This window comes from Mauremys reevesii, linkage group 1, assembly GCF_016161935.1.
Source record: "Mauremys reevesii isolate NIE-2019 linkage group 1, ASM1616193v1, whole genome shotgun sequence".
NCBI lineage: Eukaryota > Metazoa > Chordata > Testudines > Geoemydidae > Mauremys > Mauremys reevesii.
Window position 1 is genome coordinate 98,723,937 of NC_052623.1, and position 17,356 is coordinate 98,741,292.

The window sequence follows — 17,356 nt, forward strand, 5'->3', positions numbered from 1 at the left end:
AAGCCATTTAACATGTCATTTATATTTGTGAGTCCTTCACTTAGGAAGTTTCCACTTAATAATGAAAGTAAGACCGTTACTACTAGTTATTAGCTTATGCATAGTTTGTATATTGTCAATCACGTTGTTTATGATTTTTTCTACCTTTTTCTTTCTTTACTATTAGTATTAGTTCAGTGTGTGGGGGTGTTAAGAGTGTCATGGGAATTTTAGATTTAATGTACTATGTAGAATACATCATTATAAATGCACAGTGACCATAAGTGTGCCAGGTGCTTCACAGTACAGACAAATAGACATGGGTCAAGATTTTTTAAAAACAGGAGACTAAAGTTGAGTTCCTAAATCCCTATTGAAGTGTCCAAGTGATTTTCTAAAGTGCTCCTCAATTAGAAGCTTCCACAGAAGTCAGTGGGGTCTGGATGCTATGGTTAGTATGCTGTGCAGATCTAGTTGCAGGATTAAGGCCTAACTTCAGAGATGATACAGTGATGGCAGTAACCTAAGGATATGGGGGAGTAAAGGAGAAAAGAGAGGGCAACATCAATAAGATTATACATTCAAGATCAGATCCATGAAGAGGCTTAAGTGCCTAAACACTGAATTTAGGTGCCTAAACATCAACTTTGGGTGCCTAAATGCCAACTTTAGGAACCACAAAAATCCAGAAAACCCATGCTCGGCTGCTTTCTAGCTCTGCAAGTACATACATTCTCTCAGCACCTATGTTTTTGCTGAAAGTGTCCCCAACGTGTCTAAATTTCCTTCTCGGGGCATGTGCATCGCCTATCTCATGCATAAGCTCTAGTACAATCCTCAAACCAAGTAAAGATAAGTAACCCAAGTGAGTTAATGCCTGTTTTTCCTGCTGAGCCTGATCTGGTAGGCATACTCTGAGTACTCCTAACTGGGGGGAAGGCTTCCCTTATAACTTTTAGTCCAGAGGTTAGGTACTCACCAGAGATGAGGGAAACCCTGGTTCAAGTCCCGCTCTCCGTGTGATGAGGAAAAGGAATTTTAACAGAGATTCTCCATCTCTCAGATGAAAGCTCAAACCATTAGACTACAGAGTCATTCTTTCTCTGGCCCAGATAATGTTTCATTATTTAAGTAATAGTGGAATGGCTCCAACAAGAGAGACTGAGGGAGACCATGTCAGACTGTCCTGTCGTCCAGTGGTCAGGGCACTCACCTGAGACATAGTGAATCCCTATTCAAATCCCTTCTCCTTATGAGGCAGAAGGGGAAATTAAACCACTGTCTCCTACAGACATGGTAAGTACCCTAATCCCTGAGCAAAAGGTGATAAGTGCAGGAGTCCTCCTCTTTGAAACAGTTTATATGCCTAAGCTGCCTAGAAGAGGGTTTTCCTGGCTGTGGATTGCAAGCCGAGATAGGCCCTGAACTCTTTGAGATGCTGGGGTGAGGACACACTCCTCTAGCTTTGGTGGCTCCCTACCTAGCATGCTGGCTTTTGTGGATTGCATTCTAAAGTGCCTATCTCTCCCCATTCATTGTATTGCAATACCTAATTCCCTTTGTGGATCTGGACCTACTGCCTGATCCTGCACCCACTAAAGTGACAAAGCTCTCATTGATTCCAATCATGGACGATCAAGCCCTTAGACCATGATCCAGCAACATGCTTAATTTTAAGCATTGACTAGTTTCTTCCATAGCACTAATCACATACTTAAAGTTAAGGGCACACTTAAATTCACTGTTGGATCACGACCTTACTCAGCAGACTGTTGGACTAAAGAAGGTGTTTCTAATATATAAATAACATGAATAAATTTCTCAGTTGGCTAATTTCCCATGGGCTCTGTTGTAAAGTGGATTTTAAGCAGGGATTTGAGTAAAGTACAGCCTCGTTATTCTGTGATTATCAACATCCTTTGCAGATTTATCTAATCTCTATCTTTTTTTACCTTAAAACTGATGCTCATCTTTTCCAACTCAGGAAAATAATAAGGATCTTTTCAAAGGAGCCCAGCATCCAGCAGCCCTTATTATTCTCAACGAGAGATGAGTACTTTTTGAAAATCTTTCGTCAATTGTGAGTGCTGAGTGCTTTCAAAAATCTAGACAGAAAGTGATATTTATAGTTCGTTATTCAAGCTGATAATGAATAATGCTGAAGGATTTATACCTCCACGTCTGGAGTTTGTTCACAAATTAACCTAAATGCAAACATCATCTCAACAAGTGGGGAAAGTTTTAACTACTTCAGGAATATGCTCTACTTCTAACAAATAGGTTTTTTAAACTTATAATGTAGGGTTTTTTTAAAAATATAATGATAAAATTGTTAGAATTTGGTTGTTTTAAACCTAAAATGGACGTATAGAAAATAGACAAAAATAGACACACATTGCTGGTTTCAGTCCAGTTGCTAGCAGACATATTGCAACTGACACTAATTGACACCATTGTGGGTAGTCAAGGGGACATGGATTGAATGAACTGCCTTTCTATCCCAAAAGGTGATCCCTTCCGAAAAATTTGGACTTCAGTTGTCGGAGCTGTCAATCTGGCCCCTTTCATGAGCAACAAATTCATTTAGGATTTATTTCATTTATTTATTTATTTATTTTAAGTAAAAGACAATTGCTGTTGTGGAGGCCATAAAAATAAGTGTCTGTGGCTGATACCTTGACTTTTGTAATCAGTGTAATGATAGTGGCTGAGATTTTTAAAGAAGCCTAAGGAGTTAGGTGCCCAACTTCCACTGAGTTCACATGAGTTACGCACTAGTGAACATGTGTAAAAAGCATGCATGAGGCATATGCTCACTTTAAGTGGGATTTCCATAGAAGTTGAGTGCCTAAATTCCTTAGACTCCCTTGAAAATCCCAGCCAACATCAATAGGGATACACTGGAATGAAGGTCTTTTAGGCAAAGTAATTTATACAAGTAAGTGTTGAGCAGTGCTAGTCAGTGAAAGGTAAAATCAGTATACAGTCCTGAGCAGTATTTTTAACAAAAGGTAATAAAAACACACACATTTTTCTGTTCAGGACCTCTAAAGAGATATGAGTACATAAAATTTCATGTCATATGTTATCGGGTTGTCATTACAATGCATATTGGGTATGCTGGATACACCCCATAATCACACATCTCTAATTGTGCTAAAATGAAACCTGAGTAGAAAAGATGCCTTTGAAAAGGCAGCATATGGAATAAAATGGACTGTTATTCCTTTCTGTCCAAAAGCAGCTATATTTCTGTTTTTTTTTTATGGATCAAAACATATGTTTCCAACTTTGTGTATTTGCCTACAGACAGATATGTTCATCCTTAAATTGCTGCTAGAATAGAAAATAAAGGGAAATAAACAGGCTGGAAAAGGTATTAGATAGTCAACCCCCACATAACTTACTTTGTTTACCTAATAAATAGGTTACAGATGATAGTTCTTCAGTGTGTTGTGCTGTAATATTATCTCTGAGACAAGCAAAAGTGAAAATTATGTCAAGACCTATTCACGGAATCTGGTGGCTGTATCATGATCAATGGTAATGGAGACAGAGGACCCATGTTCCCTGGAGAGTTATTGTGGCAACTCAGCCAGGTGGACAGAGCAGACAGCAGGGTTTAATAAAGTTCCACTTCTGCAACTTAACCTGCATTCATTGTTATTACTTGCAAATGAAACAGTTGGGCTCTTTGGAATTAATTTAGTTCTATTAGCTACTAGACCAGTGGTGGGCAGCCTGCAGGCTGCACGCAGCCCATCAGGGTAATCCTCTGGCAGGCTGTGAGATAGCTTGTTTACATTGACCGTCCGCAGGCACAGCCACCCGCAGCTCCAACTGGCCACAGTTCGCTGTTCCTGGCCAAACACTCTTTAAACATATAATAAAGAGGACTTGCAAATATGAATCTTCCCCTCCTCTTAAATTCCATGCATTACTGTATTCCCTTCTCCTTTGTATAAGTGAACATCTTCCTAACAAAAACACGCTGTTCACTGCTGACCCTATGCCTACCAACTGAAAGCCATGTATTGTTGCCTGTGAAGCACAGGACATAATGCAGGCATGTTCTTTCATATAAATGAAACATCACTTCAATTAGAAAAAAGGGTATTTCCAGCTTTTCTGCTAGTTAACATTACACATAACAGTCTATGCTGGCAGCGCAAAATGCACAAGGCATGTACTTCAAAACATGGTACAGTTCTGTTCTTATAGAATCTTAGAAGATTAGGGTTGGAACAGACCTCAGGAGGTCATCTAGTCCAAACCCCTGCTCAAAGCAGGACCTGTGTGTTCTATTCTGTTTTGTATAGGTTCTTATACTGTGCTTATCACCAGAGTATTTGAATGCCTTCCAGTAGTGCATCAGACAACATGACTAACATCTGTCACTTGTTTGTTCTTCCCCTTACTGAAATACTACGTTAATTAGCAAAAAGGTACCAGTGTGTTGATTAAACATCTCTGAAATTAACAAAAAGTCTTTATGTTTCTATGAAGGCTATGAACAAAATGAACTTTTGTGTAAGCTGATACAATTTCTCTTGATCTAACTGGACCTATGCACAATTATATCAAGCTGTGTGTGTGTGCATGAGTATCCAAAGCAGTCTGCTCCTCTTGATGTACTTTTGTGACTGAAGGAATAAAGCAATCACATACAATAGCACTTATTGTGCTTGTAGTGGTCTGTGGCCGTCCCTCCCTGTCAGGCTCAGAGGGAGGCTACCCTGCCTCACTACGTCAAACAGTCAAATCATAGGGGATTAGCAATCTTTGGCCTAGATTCCTAGCTAGGCAGACAAAAATTAAAAGTCTACCACCCAATCCCTTTGGGTGGGGCAGAGTACCAAGTCATCATTAGCCTAGCATCCTGGCAATGTAGACATAATTAACAGTCTATAGCCCTGGCCCTTTTGGGCAGGGCAGAGTAATGAACACTCTGTAGTGTAGCCTCCTGGCTAGGGCAGACAGGGACTACAGTCTGGAGCTCTGACCCTCAGGTGGGGCAGAGTAGGGGGCAATCTATAGCCCAATGCCTCCTAGGTAGGGCAGACAGCAAACAATACCTCTGGAGCTCACTGAATTTTTGCTGGGGCAAACCACAGGTAAGGCACTGGCCTTCTGTCATAGGGTGAGTAGGTCGCCACCCCAGGGGTGGGGTTGGTGGTAGGGGGACCCGAACCCACCCTACTCCACTGGCTCCCAGCCCAGGGCTCTAAGTGGTTGGTGGTCCTGCCACTATGTCAGCGGGGACCCTACCAAAATACACTGTCTCATCTCACAACACTATAACTGGACTAATATCTGCTTCCCTATGGCTACTTCCTACTGCCCTTTCTTGGCATGGGTTTGTAGTCTATGGGTCTTCCATTTCCTCGGGGTCAACAGTGGACAGCAGTCCCAGCATCTCCTCACTGCAGTTGGTCCCCTCCAAGGGCAGGATGCTGCACAGCTCAGTCCCTGGTCCAGAGTTCCACAGCAAGGCAGAGACATCTGCCTGCTTCACTGGCTCTGGTGCAACTGCACTAGAGGGCCCACCTCTTGTACTCTGCTTTCGACGTGGGGAGGCGGGCCTGACCTGGCTTTGCCCACCAGGGGATGTGTGGTCATCCCTCTCCTTCAGGCTCAGAGAGGCCACTGTGCCTCACTACAGTGCTGAACAGTTACAGATTAAGATTTTTGTTGAACCTTAAATTAATCCAGTGTGGATTTTTTTTCCATTTGAAAGTGACAACGGTGTTAAATTTGGTTTAATTGGATCTGAGATCTAATTTTGTGCTTTGTACTGTTTTGTTAACCTCAAAGTGAGTTGGTCACCATAGTGAGATTGTCTCTCTCTTAAACTAAGCATATTGTTTCCTATCAAAGCCAAAAGAAAAGAAATTGTTTAACTTTCAAATGGCATAATAATTTATTCTCAACAATGGCCTTCAAAGTGCAGAGACCCAGTAGAAGGCTGAAAATAAATTAAATGCATGGCAGTTTGAAAGACATTAGCTTTCCTATAGCATCTCATAAGCCTGGTTTCGCATTTGGACTAAAATGCAATTTAAGCTTGTAGAGTTAGTTGCAGTTATTTAACATTTAGATTGTGCAAGTATCTAAAGGCCACAACCAAGTTGGCTGTATTGTGCGAAAATCCCTCTGCCCCAAACCCCTCTCCCAAATACACCTCCTCCTCCAGACCCTAACTTTCCTCTCCCTGGAAACAGTCGTATGCACAATCTTCCTACCAAATATTTTTATTGTATTGCCCCCCAAATAAAACTGCCATTTATGACTCTCAAAGTGTACCAGCCTGTATCCACTCACTCCAAAACTGTCCTAAGTGGGGCTTTGTAATTAACTTATCCTTAATTCTGTTAATTTGAGGGTGAGTTCACAGCCATCAGTCTCAAGGAGGTCAGTGATTCATCAAGTCATTAGTACCTCTCAGTTTAATAGTACAGGACAGCAAAAGGATACTGTTTTGGTGGGTGGCTGTAACTCAGGAACCCCTCATGCAAATGACCCCAAATTTGGATCATTAACACTACCCTGAGGTCACATAAGGCACACCAAATTTCAAAACAATATGTTTAACCATTCAAATGTTAAAGCACTTACAAGAGTCAAGCTTTAATATAAAATGTGAGAATGGAAACCTAGCTGTTTTTCTGAATTTGGCACATGGGCACTGTACAATGTACATTTTCTTAAATATTGCTCTCAGTTTTAGTTCTTCCAAAATGTAGTGAGTGCCTGCAGTATCTTGGATAAAACTCGACAAGATGAGATCATTTTGACCCATATCACATCAATAGTTTTATCTCTAACTCTGCATGCAAAAAAGTTCCAAAAAACTAGAAACTTCTTGAAAAAATAACTATTTTACTGGGCTTATATCTCCACAACTGTTAGTTCAAAAGGCCCCAAATCTGGGTCACTAAACCTACCATGTACCGTGCTGAGTCACACCAACTTTCAAAGAAGTCCAACTAGGTATGTTAATTTTAGAGGATTTAAAAAGGTGAACCTTTCAAGAGAAGTCATACTACAACTTTAACACTGGTGGTTCTGCCACACCACTTATGATAATACTGAGACTATTAACAATGGATTGGGAGGGGCTGGCAGAGAAACCACTACAGCAGCCTTATGACATGCAAGATCTTATATAAGGGAATTTTAAGGGGCCTGGAACCACCGGTTTGATGGCTGCGTTTCACTAATGAAAAACATCTGGAGGGGGGGCCTAGAATCTGGCCTCAATCTTACAGCTGATGTTAATTACCAGTCCTAAGTTGGGAACACACAAGCTTCATAACAGAGTTTGTAGACAGGCAGTCACAAATATTGCAGTAGGAAAAGAGATACTAGATGTGCAAAATCATGTTATGGATAGCAGCAAAGAGTCCTGTGGCACCTTATAGACTAACAGACATATTGGAGCATGAGCTTTCGTGGGTGAATACCCACTTCATCGGCTCCGGCGAAGTGGGTATTCACCCACGAAAGCTCATGCTCCAATATGTCTGTTAGTCTATAAGGTGCCACAGGACTCTTTGCTGCTTTTACAGATCCAGACTAACACAGCTTAAATGCCACCTGTTTTATTTAGGGTCCTGACATTTAAGCACTTTTGAAAATGTTACCTTAAGAGCTTACATTGCAAAGTATTGTATAAAGTACCTGAATATCTTGCCTAGCGGAGAATCTTTTTCCTATCAAATTAGTGTCTGTCCCTATTTGCCTCAGCCTGCCAATTTAAGATTTGATCATATGTTCCCCAAAGAATGTGTGTCTGCCCAAAGAGACCATGCAGATGTAGTCTTTTTAGTCTTTTCCTTTGATGTGGAGATGATGGCTTTATCCAGGTCAATACACAATTGTGGGATGGCATAATTATTGAGTCAATGCACAATAACATAATTATTACATCCTAGTAAGCAACTTGAAGCAATTAACTTTCATTCCTACCATTACTAACATAGTTCCTTCCTCGTGTGGGCTTATATTAAATTTGTATATCTTCTATACTGTCATGTTTGTATAGATGGGTGCATTTGTAATTTTTTTCCCTTCCAACTAATGTTTGATCCATACAATATGTTATTCTAAATGTTTTGTTAAAGCCTCAGTAGCCCCATTGACTCCATTCAACACCTTCTGAAAGTGCTTTGTGATCATGCAAGTGAAGAAAACCCCAATGGAGGCAGTTTGCTATTCCTTTCCCACCAAACAACTTGGAAATCTACCTCCTGGCCTCTCAGAGTTTGTGTTTAGGGAGTTCATTGCAAGCCATGGAGATTTATAAAGAGAGTGCATGAAGTGAGGGACCTGAACTCAAATGTAAAACCAGAGGGTAGTGGTGTTGAATTCCACTGACAATGTTTTAAGGGAAGTCTTAAGAGAATCACTCTAATGTAATTTCCCAGAATAAGTATCTTGGTGGTGGTGTAAGGTGGATAATCAGTAACAGAGAACTTACCTCATCCCAATGTCCTCCTGAGCTCATGTGCCAGAGAGATGCCAGAGATGGCCGCTGAGGGTTCCATTGCCTCATTTTCCAATAAACATAAAATCCTGAAGTCAAGACTTTGAACAGGCTATGGCTCGAGGCTGGGTAAATAAACTGAGGAGCAGTAAACTTAGTTATCAAAAGAAAGAATAGGTAAACAAGCCCGCTGCTAACATAATATCCCAGACACTGCAATCTGTACAACGTTGCAGTCAGCAGGCTGTTTGAAAAACACTGGCCCAAATGCCAACACAGTGCTTCAGAATAGCATTAAATTATTGACAATAGCAACATCTTTTTACTCAGGCTAGTATTACTGTTTAAAGGGCTTCTGTGCGTGGAGGGCTTGTAGGATCAGGCTCCAATATGTCTCAGTTCAAACTTTTTAAGAACTTTTGAAAGCTGAAAGTAAATTATAAGATACCATGGAGATCAGACATCATAGTGATGCGTGAAGAACCTCAATAGAATAAAACAGAAGATTTCATTACTTGCATTTTCCGATATTGCCGTAGTTCTAGTCATCTCATTACATTAATGGTTTCTTGTTTAGTACACAAGATTTGGGACATTAGCTGTTCACTATTGAGAGTTTGCCAAGTGGCAGGGATTGCTAGGTTTAAATCAGGGGTCTCAAAAATGCATGAGGCCCATGGAGTTATTTCCTGCGGCCTGCCATAGGCGCCGACTCCACCAGCAGCCAAGCTCCCGCCCCTCTTCACATTACAGTTTTTAAAAAGTTAATACATTGACTTTAAATAGCATACTATATTACTCTTAATTTTTTCATTTTTGACTATACTTTTATATCGTTATATGAAAAGGTTTCAGTGATGCGGCCCTCAGGCCATCGTACTAATCTTCATGTGGCCATCATGGTGATTTGAGTTTGAGATGCCTGGTTTAAATAATGGAACAATTTTCATTGCAGCTCTCTCAAATGCATATTTAGAATTTAGAGTTATGGATTTAAAGTTTCTTTTTAACCTCTGTGGGGAATACAATATGCTTTCCATTTTTCATTGCTCTTAAATGAACCTATTTCCAATTTAAATAACTGCCTTTATCTATTAAAGATGCAAATGGCAACAACATTTACTTGAGCAAATTTTGCTAAAGGTAATACCGTCGTGAAGGCAATACCATCATGAAGGCAAGGCAACACGCCATTGGCATTTTATTAATTTTGTTCTGTATATACCTTTTTATTTTCTCTGCAGAATTTTTCCGAGAACTTTTGGAGAATGCAGAAAAATCCTTAAATGATATGTTTGTACGAACGTATGGAATGCTGTACATGCAGAATTCAGAAGTGTTCCAGGACCTCTTCACAGAACTGAAACGATATTATACAGGAGGCAATGTAAATTTGGAGGAGATGCTGAATGATTTCTGGGCTCGGCTATTGGAGCGAATGTTCCAGCTCATAAATCCCCAATATCATTTCACTGAGGACTATCTGGAGTGTGTAAGCAAATACACAGACCAGCTGAAACCATTTGGAGATGTACCCAGGAAACTGAAGGTTCAAGTGACTAGAGCTTTCATTGCTGCACGGACCTTTGTTCAGGGGCTGACTGTAGGCAGAGAGGTTGCAAACAGAGTATCCAAGGTAACCTAAATGAGGCTTTTTTATGTTTGCACTTGTGTTTGTGTTTTTTTATTTGAGACATGAATTCTGAATATGTACCTATACCTTGTTTATAAGTAAGTGATGTTTGTCAAGGTGAGTAACTATTGCCATTTTCCTCCTTTGGAGTCTACTGAAGTGACAGCAATACTGGAAAGGGTTGCCTTTTATTTAGAATGCAAGGAGGGTCAATATTTATTGGTGCTTAGCATGATGTAGCAGTTGCCATTAGTAGTGCAAAAACTATCGTCAGGTGGCATTTCAGACCAGGGATTTAAGTGTAACTAATATGTATGATGATGCTGTTCATGAGGGCAGTGCAGTTGGCCTGGAATTGTGAGGGTGGCAACCCTCATCAGGACTGCAGCTGAGTGACTGGTATCTTCTCTAACACATAGGCAAGGTAGTTTAGTTATATTTGGATGAGGAAAAGGCCCACTAGTAATATCTAGGGAGCTTGATCTATTCCAGAGAACAGTTGGAATTATATTTATTTGTTTTAGTTATTTATTTAAATATTTATGATGATCCTAGCTTCTGAGGGCCTAACATAATTAAACTACATAATAAAAAATATACACAAAATATAATCCATCCGGGTCAGTCAGATAAACCCCACAGTTCTAGTTGGGTGCCAGAGATCTGCCAGAATAATGAGCTGTCTCCTACACAGCATCTGGAATACAGCTAAAGGGACTTTCTATATTATTGTTAAAATCAAGTTAGGGGGGCAAGTTGTTCCCTGACCTGGTTATATCATGTTTTCAATCTGTCATGTTGTCGGGACCTTAACTGTGTTATAAGTGTGTTAAAGCCTTGAACAAATTGTAAGGGACTTCTCTGGCTTGGTTGCAAATATTAGGCCCACATTTTGGCTCTGAGGCCTAGAGGGCTCATAACGTCCTTAAATACACACCTTGAAAATTGGAATTAGAGAACTCAGCTCTCCACTAATCGCGCAAGCAGCCACCCGGCAGGTGGTGGACACTAAGGTGCGAATTACCGGCTCAGTCCGAGCTTGGATTCTCTGGCCAGGGCCACAGCTCTGCGCAGGAGCGATTGAAATGCCAGCCACTCAGCCGGCAATCCAATCAATTGGGCCAATTTTTCTTTCTGTGACTGGGCGAATTGAAAGAATCTCTGCACATCGGGGCACCGGCGAATCAGGCAACAGAAGCAGAGATCGTGCGAGGAGTCTGGGAGAGATCTGTCAGGCGCCTCCAATAGAAAGAGGTCCAGAGTCTTCTGACCAGGATCTGATCCCAGTGATCGCTGTGTGAGGATCTGGAAGGAGTGCTGCGCCATGAAAGAGAAGGAAAACAGCCGGGAGAGTCAGAAGCTGTGTGGAAAGATCAAAAGGAGGCGCTGGAAGCAGCCGGAAGTGGAGCCGTGAACGGAAAAGAGAAAAGCAGACAAAAAAGTCAGTATCAAAAAACAGACGCAACAGCGCCCAACCAGTGCCAGACCCAGCCATAAAGGTTCTGGTGGACCTGGAGCCACCAGTACCGGTGGTCACTCCCCCAATGACGGACTCCGAGGGGGGAGTGTATGCGCAGGATCTCCTGGTCCCGGATGCCCCCATGGGACAGGAACTCTCGAGGTCAGGCTTCATCACAGACATCGAACTCCCCCCTCCCCCCAGCCAGGCCATCTCGGGATCATCAGATCACCTCAATCCCAGGCCCACCCACCGCCCTCCGCTTTCCAGGGATAGAGGGGAATTTCATCAAATAGGGAAAACAAATACAAAAACATTTATTTTTATAAGGAAAATATATAAAAATAAATATAAAATATAAAAAATTTAAATAAAGAAACAATACAACAACTATACAAAGGGCATAATAAAAAAGCTCACACAATAGTTCAGAAGACATTTAAAAAAAGAGGCAAAAGCAAAAAGCTGGAAAGCAGCAAGACTCTTCGGAGGCTCATTGGCGCCTCAGGGCTCCTCAGGCGCGATCTTCTCCTCAGGTGCAGGGGGGGCACAGGGGACTCCTTTCGTGGCAGGGACCAAGCGTAGGGTCCTGGTCTGAGCAGGAGGGTCTGTGTCCATCCGCTCTCTGTGCACGCCTGAGGGTGATGTGTGTGTGCTGTGCTGCCGCATAATTAGTGAAATTAGTGTACTGTTACCCTTGTGCAGTGCTTGTTTTACTTTTGTGTTATGAGATTGTAAAAGAGTTACTTTTGCTTCATAGAAAGAATGACCCTCTTTACTTTGCATACTTTGACCCAGCTTGCATAAGAATTAACATAAGCTTGACTCAGCAGCTAAAGACTCATCTTATCATTTTTGCACTTGCTCCTTGCAGATGCATACGCAGTGATTTCTTGCTTTGCACATGCTGCTCTGCAAGGCAGCTCAGGAGAGCACTAGGCACATTGGCAGCAGAGCGCTATTTATCTACTTCCACTTAAGCACTCTGTGCGCTCCAGCTAATTCTTTTTGCCCTTCTCGCTCAGCGATGCCTTTGTGCAATGTAAGATTCCACGAGCGTCCTTTCAAATCTGCAGCACTACTTCTACTGACTCTTCCTGACTTTGTGTTCATCTTGTTCAACTGAACTAGTTCTGACACTGTTACTTGTTCTGAACACTGTTTCTTTCTCTTCCAATCACCCTTTTTCATCCTCACTGTTCTACCCTCACCTCCCACACTGCCCGCACTCCTGGAACAGAGGCTGGCAGAAAAAAAAGAAAAACAGAAGCAGAGACAGGATTCAGCAGAGCGAGAGAGCTCCCCAGAGCAAGAGACTGGCAGGACCAGGAACCAGAGCAGCGAGTCAGCAGCCAGCGCACACCTGAGACTGTGGCAGGAGGGGAGGCAGAGAGACCAGAGGGCGACAGCAAGCGCTTGAGGGGAGCAGAGGCGCAGGTGAGGAGAGGCAGCTCCAGTAGCCGCGCCAAGTAGCGCCAGTCAGGCCTGCAGCTGCCCTGCAGTCGCGAAAAACTGTCCCCTCACCCAAAGTGTTCTCCCCCTCCCGCAGTAGGGGAGGGCAGAACCCCCCCTGCACCGCTGTCCGCCCCAGCAAGAAGCAGAGACACAGGTCTCAGACAAACCTGTGTAACGCTGTAAATTCAGCACAGCCACTTCCTAACTCCAAAGTCAAAACCAAACCTTCAACTGTTATAAACTTGTTTATTGTTTTTGGTCTTACTGACTGTTTGTGTCTGTCTGACTGTCACTACTTGTTCTGTGTGTGTGTGGTGTAATTCTGTGTAACTGTGTGTGCCTTGCCGTCCATACTTGGCGCAACTTCTGCTGCAGGGCACACACTGCTACACACAGTCTGGCACCTGGCACCAGGGGACACCAGTGCTGTGTGTGGTCTGCCAGGGAGTGCAGAGGTTGTGTGCATGCTGTGCAGCCAGTGGTGCTTGCGAATGTAAAGGCAGGCTTCCTGTGTGCATCCTTGAGCGCAGTCTGGATCCCATGCATGATCCCCAGAGCCCCCAAAATCCCCCCTCACACCCCAGCACCACCCCTCCCACTCCTCTCCACCCCCCCCCCCCCCACCCCCAACCCTCACCATGGCCCCCCACTCTGCCCCAACCCACCCCACCCTTCCACTTCCCCCACCCAAAACCCACCCTGCCACACACAACCACACACAGCCCTTCAGTCAATTAAACAACTTCAAAAAAATTGCAAAAAAAATTAATTATTTATTATTAAAAAATAAATTAGTTAAAAAACGTTGAAAGAAATTAAATTAATTGGGAAAACATTGAATCTGCTCTTTATTTCAAAGTGGGAAAACTTCAAAAAGGTTCCTCAGAAACCTGCTTGCAAAATCAGCTGCCTCCTTCTCTCTGTCTGCTGTCGCGAAGGCCTCCCTGATGCTCTCAGCACTCCCTGGATAACAGCTGAGCAGCAGTCAGCGGGCTCTCCTGCTCAAGCAGCCAAGCGCCTTGCTGCTCCCTCCAAGCTCTCACAAAGGTTGTGGAGCACACAGCAGCAGCCAGGGATATCAGTTTTCGCTGAGCAATATGTGTCAGAGCCAGTCCCCTTGCCGCTCCTTGAGACACGTCCATCCACTCACCACTCATCTGCGAGTTCCACTCTCCAGTTCAAGACCCTTCTTTGTTTGTCCAAGGCAGGGCTGTAGGGGATGTTCATGAGCCAGGGCAGGGGTAGCGGGGGGCCGGCATTAGCGGATCACTGTAGCATCTGCACAATCCCAACCCGTTATTTTGTGGTCATCCCCAAGCCTGTGCCGGCGTCTAAACAGACCAGAGGAAACTGAAACACACGGCGTCATGAACCCCGCCGCCCACCCGACTTGATGTTGCTGAAACCCCCAAACCTCACCAAACAGCAGCACCACCAGCCACCAGCCCTTTTGAAAAGTATAATTCTCGCTGTGGCCTGTTGCTGTGGTGCCATCGCTGGGATGAGTCCCATCTATAGCCCCACCGCAGCCCCCCCCATCCCATCGCGCCATCTAATCCTGGATGGCCATCGCACAGTCACTAGTTGCATCTATGATCAGTTGCTCACTACCTTTTGCGTCGCTTTGCAGCAATCCCGAGTCCACGGTTTGAATGGCAGCACGCCGCCGCCAGTGCCCACTGACCAGTGTGGTGCTGGCTGACCAGCTGTCTGGGCCCATGGGGCGCTGGCCACTGCAGGCACTGCTTCTGGGCGCCCTGCTGCTCTGCAGGCAGGGCACACAGGGGACAGGGCAGTTCACAAGAAGTTCTTACAGTTGAAGGAAGTTTTCGCAGCCCTCTGGTTCATCCCCTGACGCAGCCTGCAGCAGCGGTCCACCAGTCAGTGCTTGCGTTCCACCCCCGCGCCCGGCATTCCCCACACTTGAACCCACCCATTGCACCCATGATCTCCACTGCCTGGCGTACCTGCTGCCGGTAGAGAGAGCTGCCTCTCTCTCCTCACTGCTGAGCCTCCTCGCCTCCTTTCTCAGCATCTGACTTGACTCTGACTGAGAGGGACAATAATGATAATGAGCATGAATGAATGCGAGCCATAAGTGCAGCGAAGGCCCATGCTCGCTGTGGCACGTGCTGTGCGCCCCACGCTGTAAGCGACCAGAGCGAGACGCGCGGCGCTTTCAAGCCGGAAGGGCGGGAGGGGAGAGAGGCGGGACGATTTTTTCCATTTACCCATTTTTCCCAGCATGCATTGGGGGAATTCAAAAAATTCATGGGGCGGGGGGGGTGGATAGGTTAGGTTCAGTGCACAGCCAGCAAAGTCGACTGGCCTGGTGGTGAATGTGGAAAGAAGTTGAAATTTGTGTATTTAGTATGGATACACAAAAAATTATATTATAATCGATCAATCAAAATTCGACTTAAGTAGATTCGAAATAGTCCTGTAGTGTAGACAAGCCCTGAGAAACAAAAAGCAAATTCCAAAAGTGAGAGCCATCTTGTTCTTAAGGCATAATTAGTAATTTCCTAATGGTCTCTTCTGTGGTGCTCAGTACTATAGAATCTGGGTGCTTTCCAGACATAATTTAATTAATCTTCACAACAATCTTCTGAAGTGAGGGGGTGATATTACTCCTATTTTAGAGATGGGAACTGAGGCACCGTCCAACCTATGCATTGAATGAGGACTGCCTGAAAAATAGCATGTGATCGTCTAATTAAAGACAGTACCATAATGCTACAGAAAAGGGAGTTGAATTAATTCAAGAATTTCCTAACTTTTGAGTGTGTGACTTTGCAATCTTAATGTTCTCTTACCATAGTTTGTGTGTTATGTAATTACATATGCATGAGCACACACACACACACACACACACACACACACACACACTACTATTCATTAATGTAGTTGAATGTGTGTGTATGCAGTGTAGTTGTAGCTGTGTTTGTCCCACGATATTAGAGAGACAAAGGGGAGTGAGGTAATATATTTTATTGGACCATCTTCTGTAGGTGGGAGGGATCCTTTCCCAGATTTGTGGCGGGGCTCTGTGTGGCTCGAAAGCTTGTCTCTCTCACTAACAAAATTTGGTGCAGTAAAAGGTATTACCTCACCACCTTGTACATTTGTGTATATATACATTTACAGACACATGAAGTCTAAGTATATGTACGTGATCTTTCTATGTATATTACATATGAATGAATGTGCACATATGTTTTAAATTTAGGTTCTTTAATTATTTCCCATTATGTTTTATTCTTACTACTGGGCAACATGAAATTTTGGCCTTCTAATGGAATTATCTGACTGGATGATGATAATGATAACAATAATGAAGAATAATGGACTTAAGTACTTCTTCAAATCTTCATATTGCAAAGAGTGCACTACATTTCCATTTCTAGACACTTTTCTTCAACTTTTTTTGTTAAAGTCCACTTCAACATAAATTGGAAAGCAGATTACAAAGAATTATTATCAAGGAGAAATCAGGAGCGTTTTAGTCAAGATTTTGTTTCAGCTGTCCTATTAAAATGTAAAAGAATTAATATTTTTCTTAAACTTATAGTATGCTCAAAAAGCATGGTTCAGTGTAGTATTAAAACCTAGATAGATACTGTCACAGTTTCAGGGCAATTGCATCTGTATTCCCACTCCGTGGCCCACCAAGAGCACCCCTTTAGGTTCCTAGCCCCTAGTTGTCACCTCCCTTGGGTGAAGACCTGGGACTCCCTCCTTCCCTCTGGCTGGGGGTTTAAGGCTGAACAGCACCATGGATTACAGTGTGATATCCACAGCAAGTCAAACTGTGTAAGCAGGCCACTGCCTGCACTTTGTTTTCCCTGCAAAGCCTATGACCAGTGTATTTCCCACAATTATAAGTTACCACAGAGCTCCTTCTATGCAAGCACATTTATTCTTAAGGTAAAAGCATTACAGAGAAAACATATAAAAACCAATAAAAGTTCCTACATGCATGCTAATAAGCTTACCAGATGTCACCCATCAGTCTTATGCGGCTCTAGAAGTTCCAGTCCTTCCAAACCTTCAGCAAGACTTGGACCCTCCTTTAGACAGAGGTTCCTGTCCATTTTCTGGATCAAAACGCAGGCCCTGAGTCAGTTTAAACTCAGGTTATTTATCCAAAAGTCCTTTCTTTGTCATCTGCTCTCTCATGAATCCAGTTTGAACTAATATATATGAGCATTTTCAGGTGGTGGGTTGGGACAGACTGACAATTTCCTGCAATATCCTGAATGAACTTTACTGAATTAGGTTTAATGTCGTTGGAGTCCATTGTATTAAAAATGTGATTGTGTATGTGTTACTGTCGAACTCTATG

The 17,356-nt window shown here is 43.2% G+C and overlaps 1 protein-coding gene across 10 annotated transcripts in view; it reads left to right on the forward strand.

Moving 5' to 3' along the window:
* The window catches only part of GPC6 (glypican 6), a 1,136,844-nt gene that overhangs the window by 671,909 nt on the left and 447,579 nt on the right, over nucleotides 1-17,356 (forward strand). For all 10 annotated transcript variants that reach the window (XM_039518904.1, XM_039518933.1, XM_039518930.1 and 7 more), the window contains one exon: nucleotides 9,709-10,100. In XM_039518904.1, coding sequence (XP_039374838.1) covers nucleotides 9,709-10,100 — 392 coding nt within the window. The remainder of the gene's footprint in view (nucleotides 1-9,708; nucleotides 10,101-17,356) is intronic.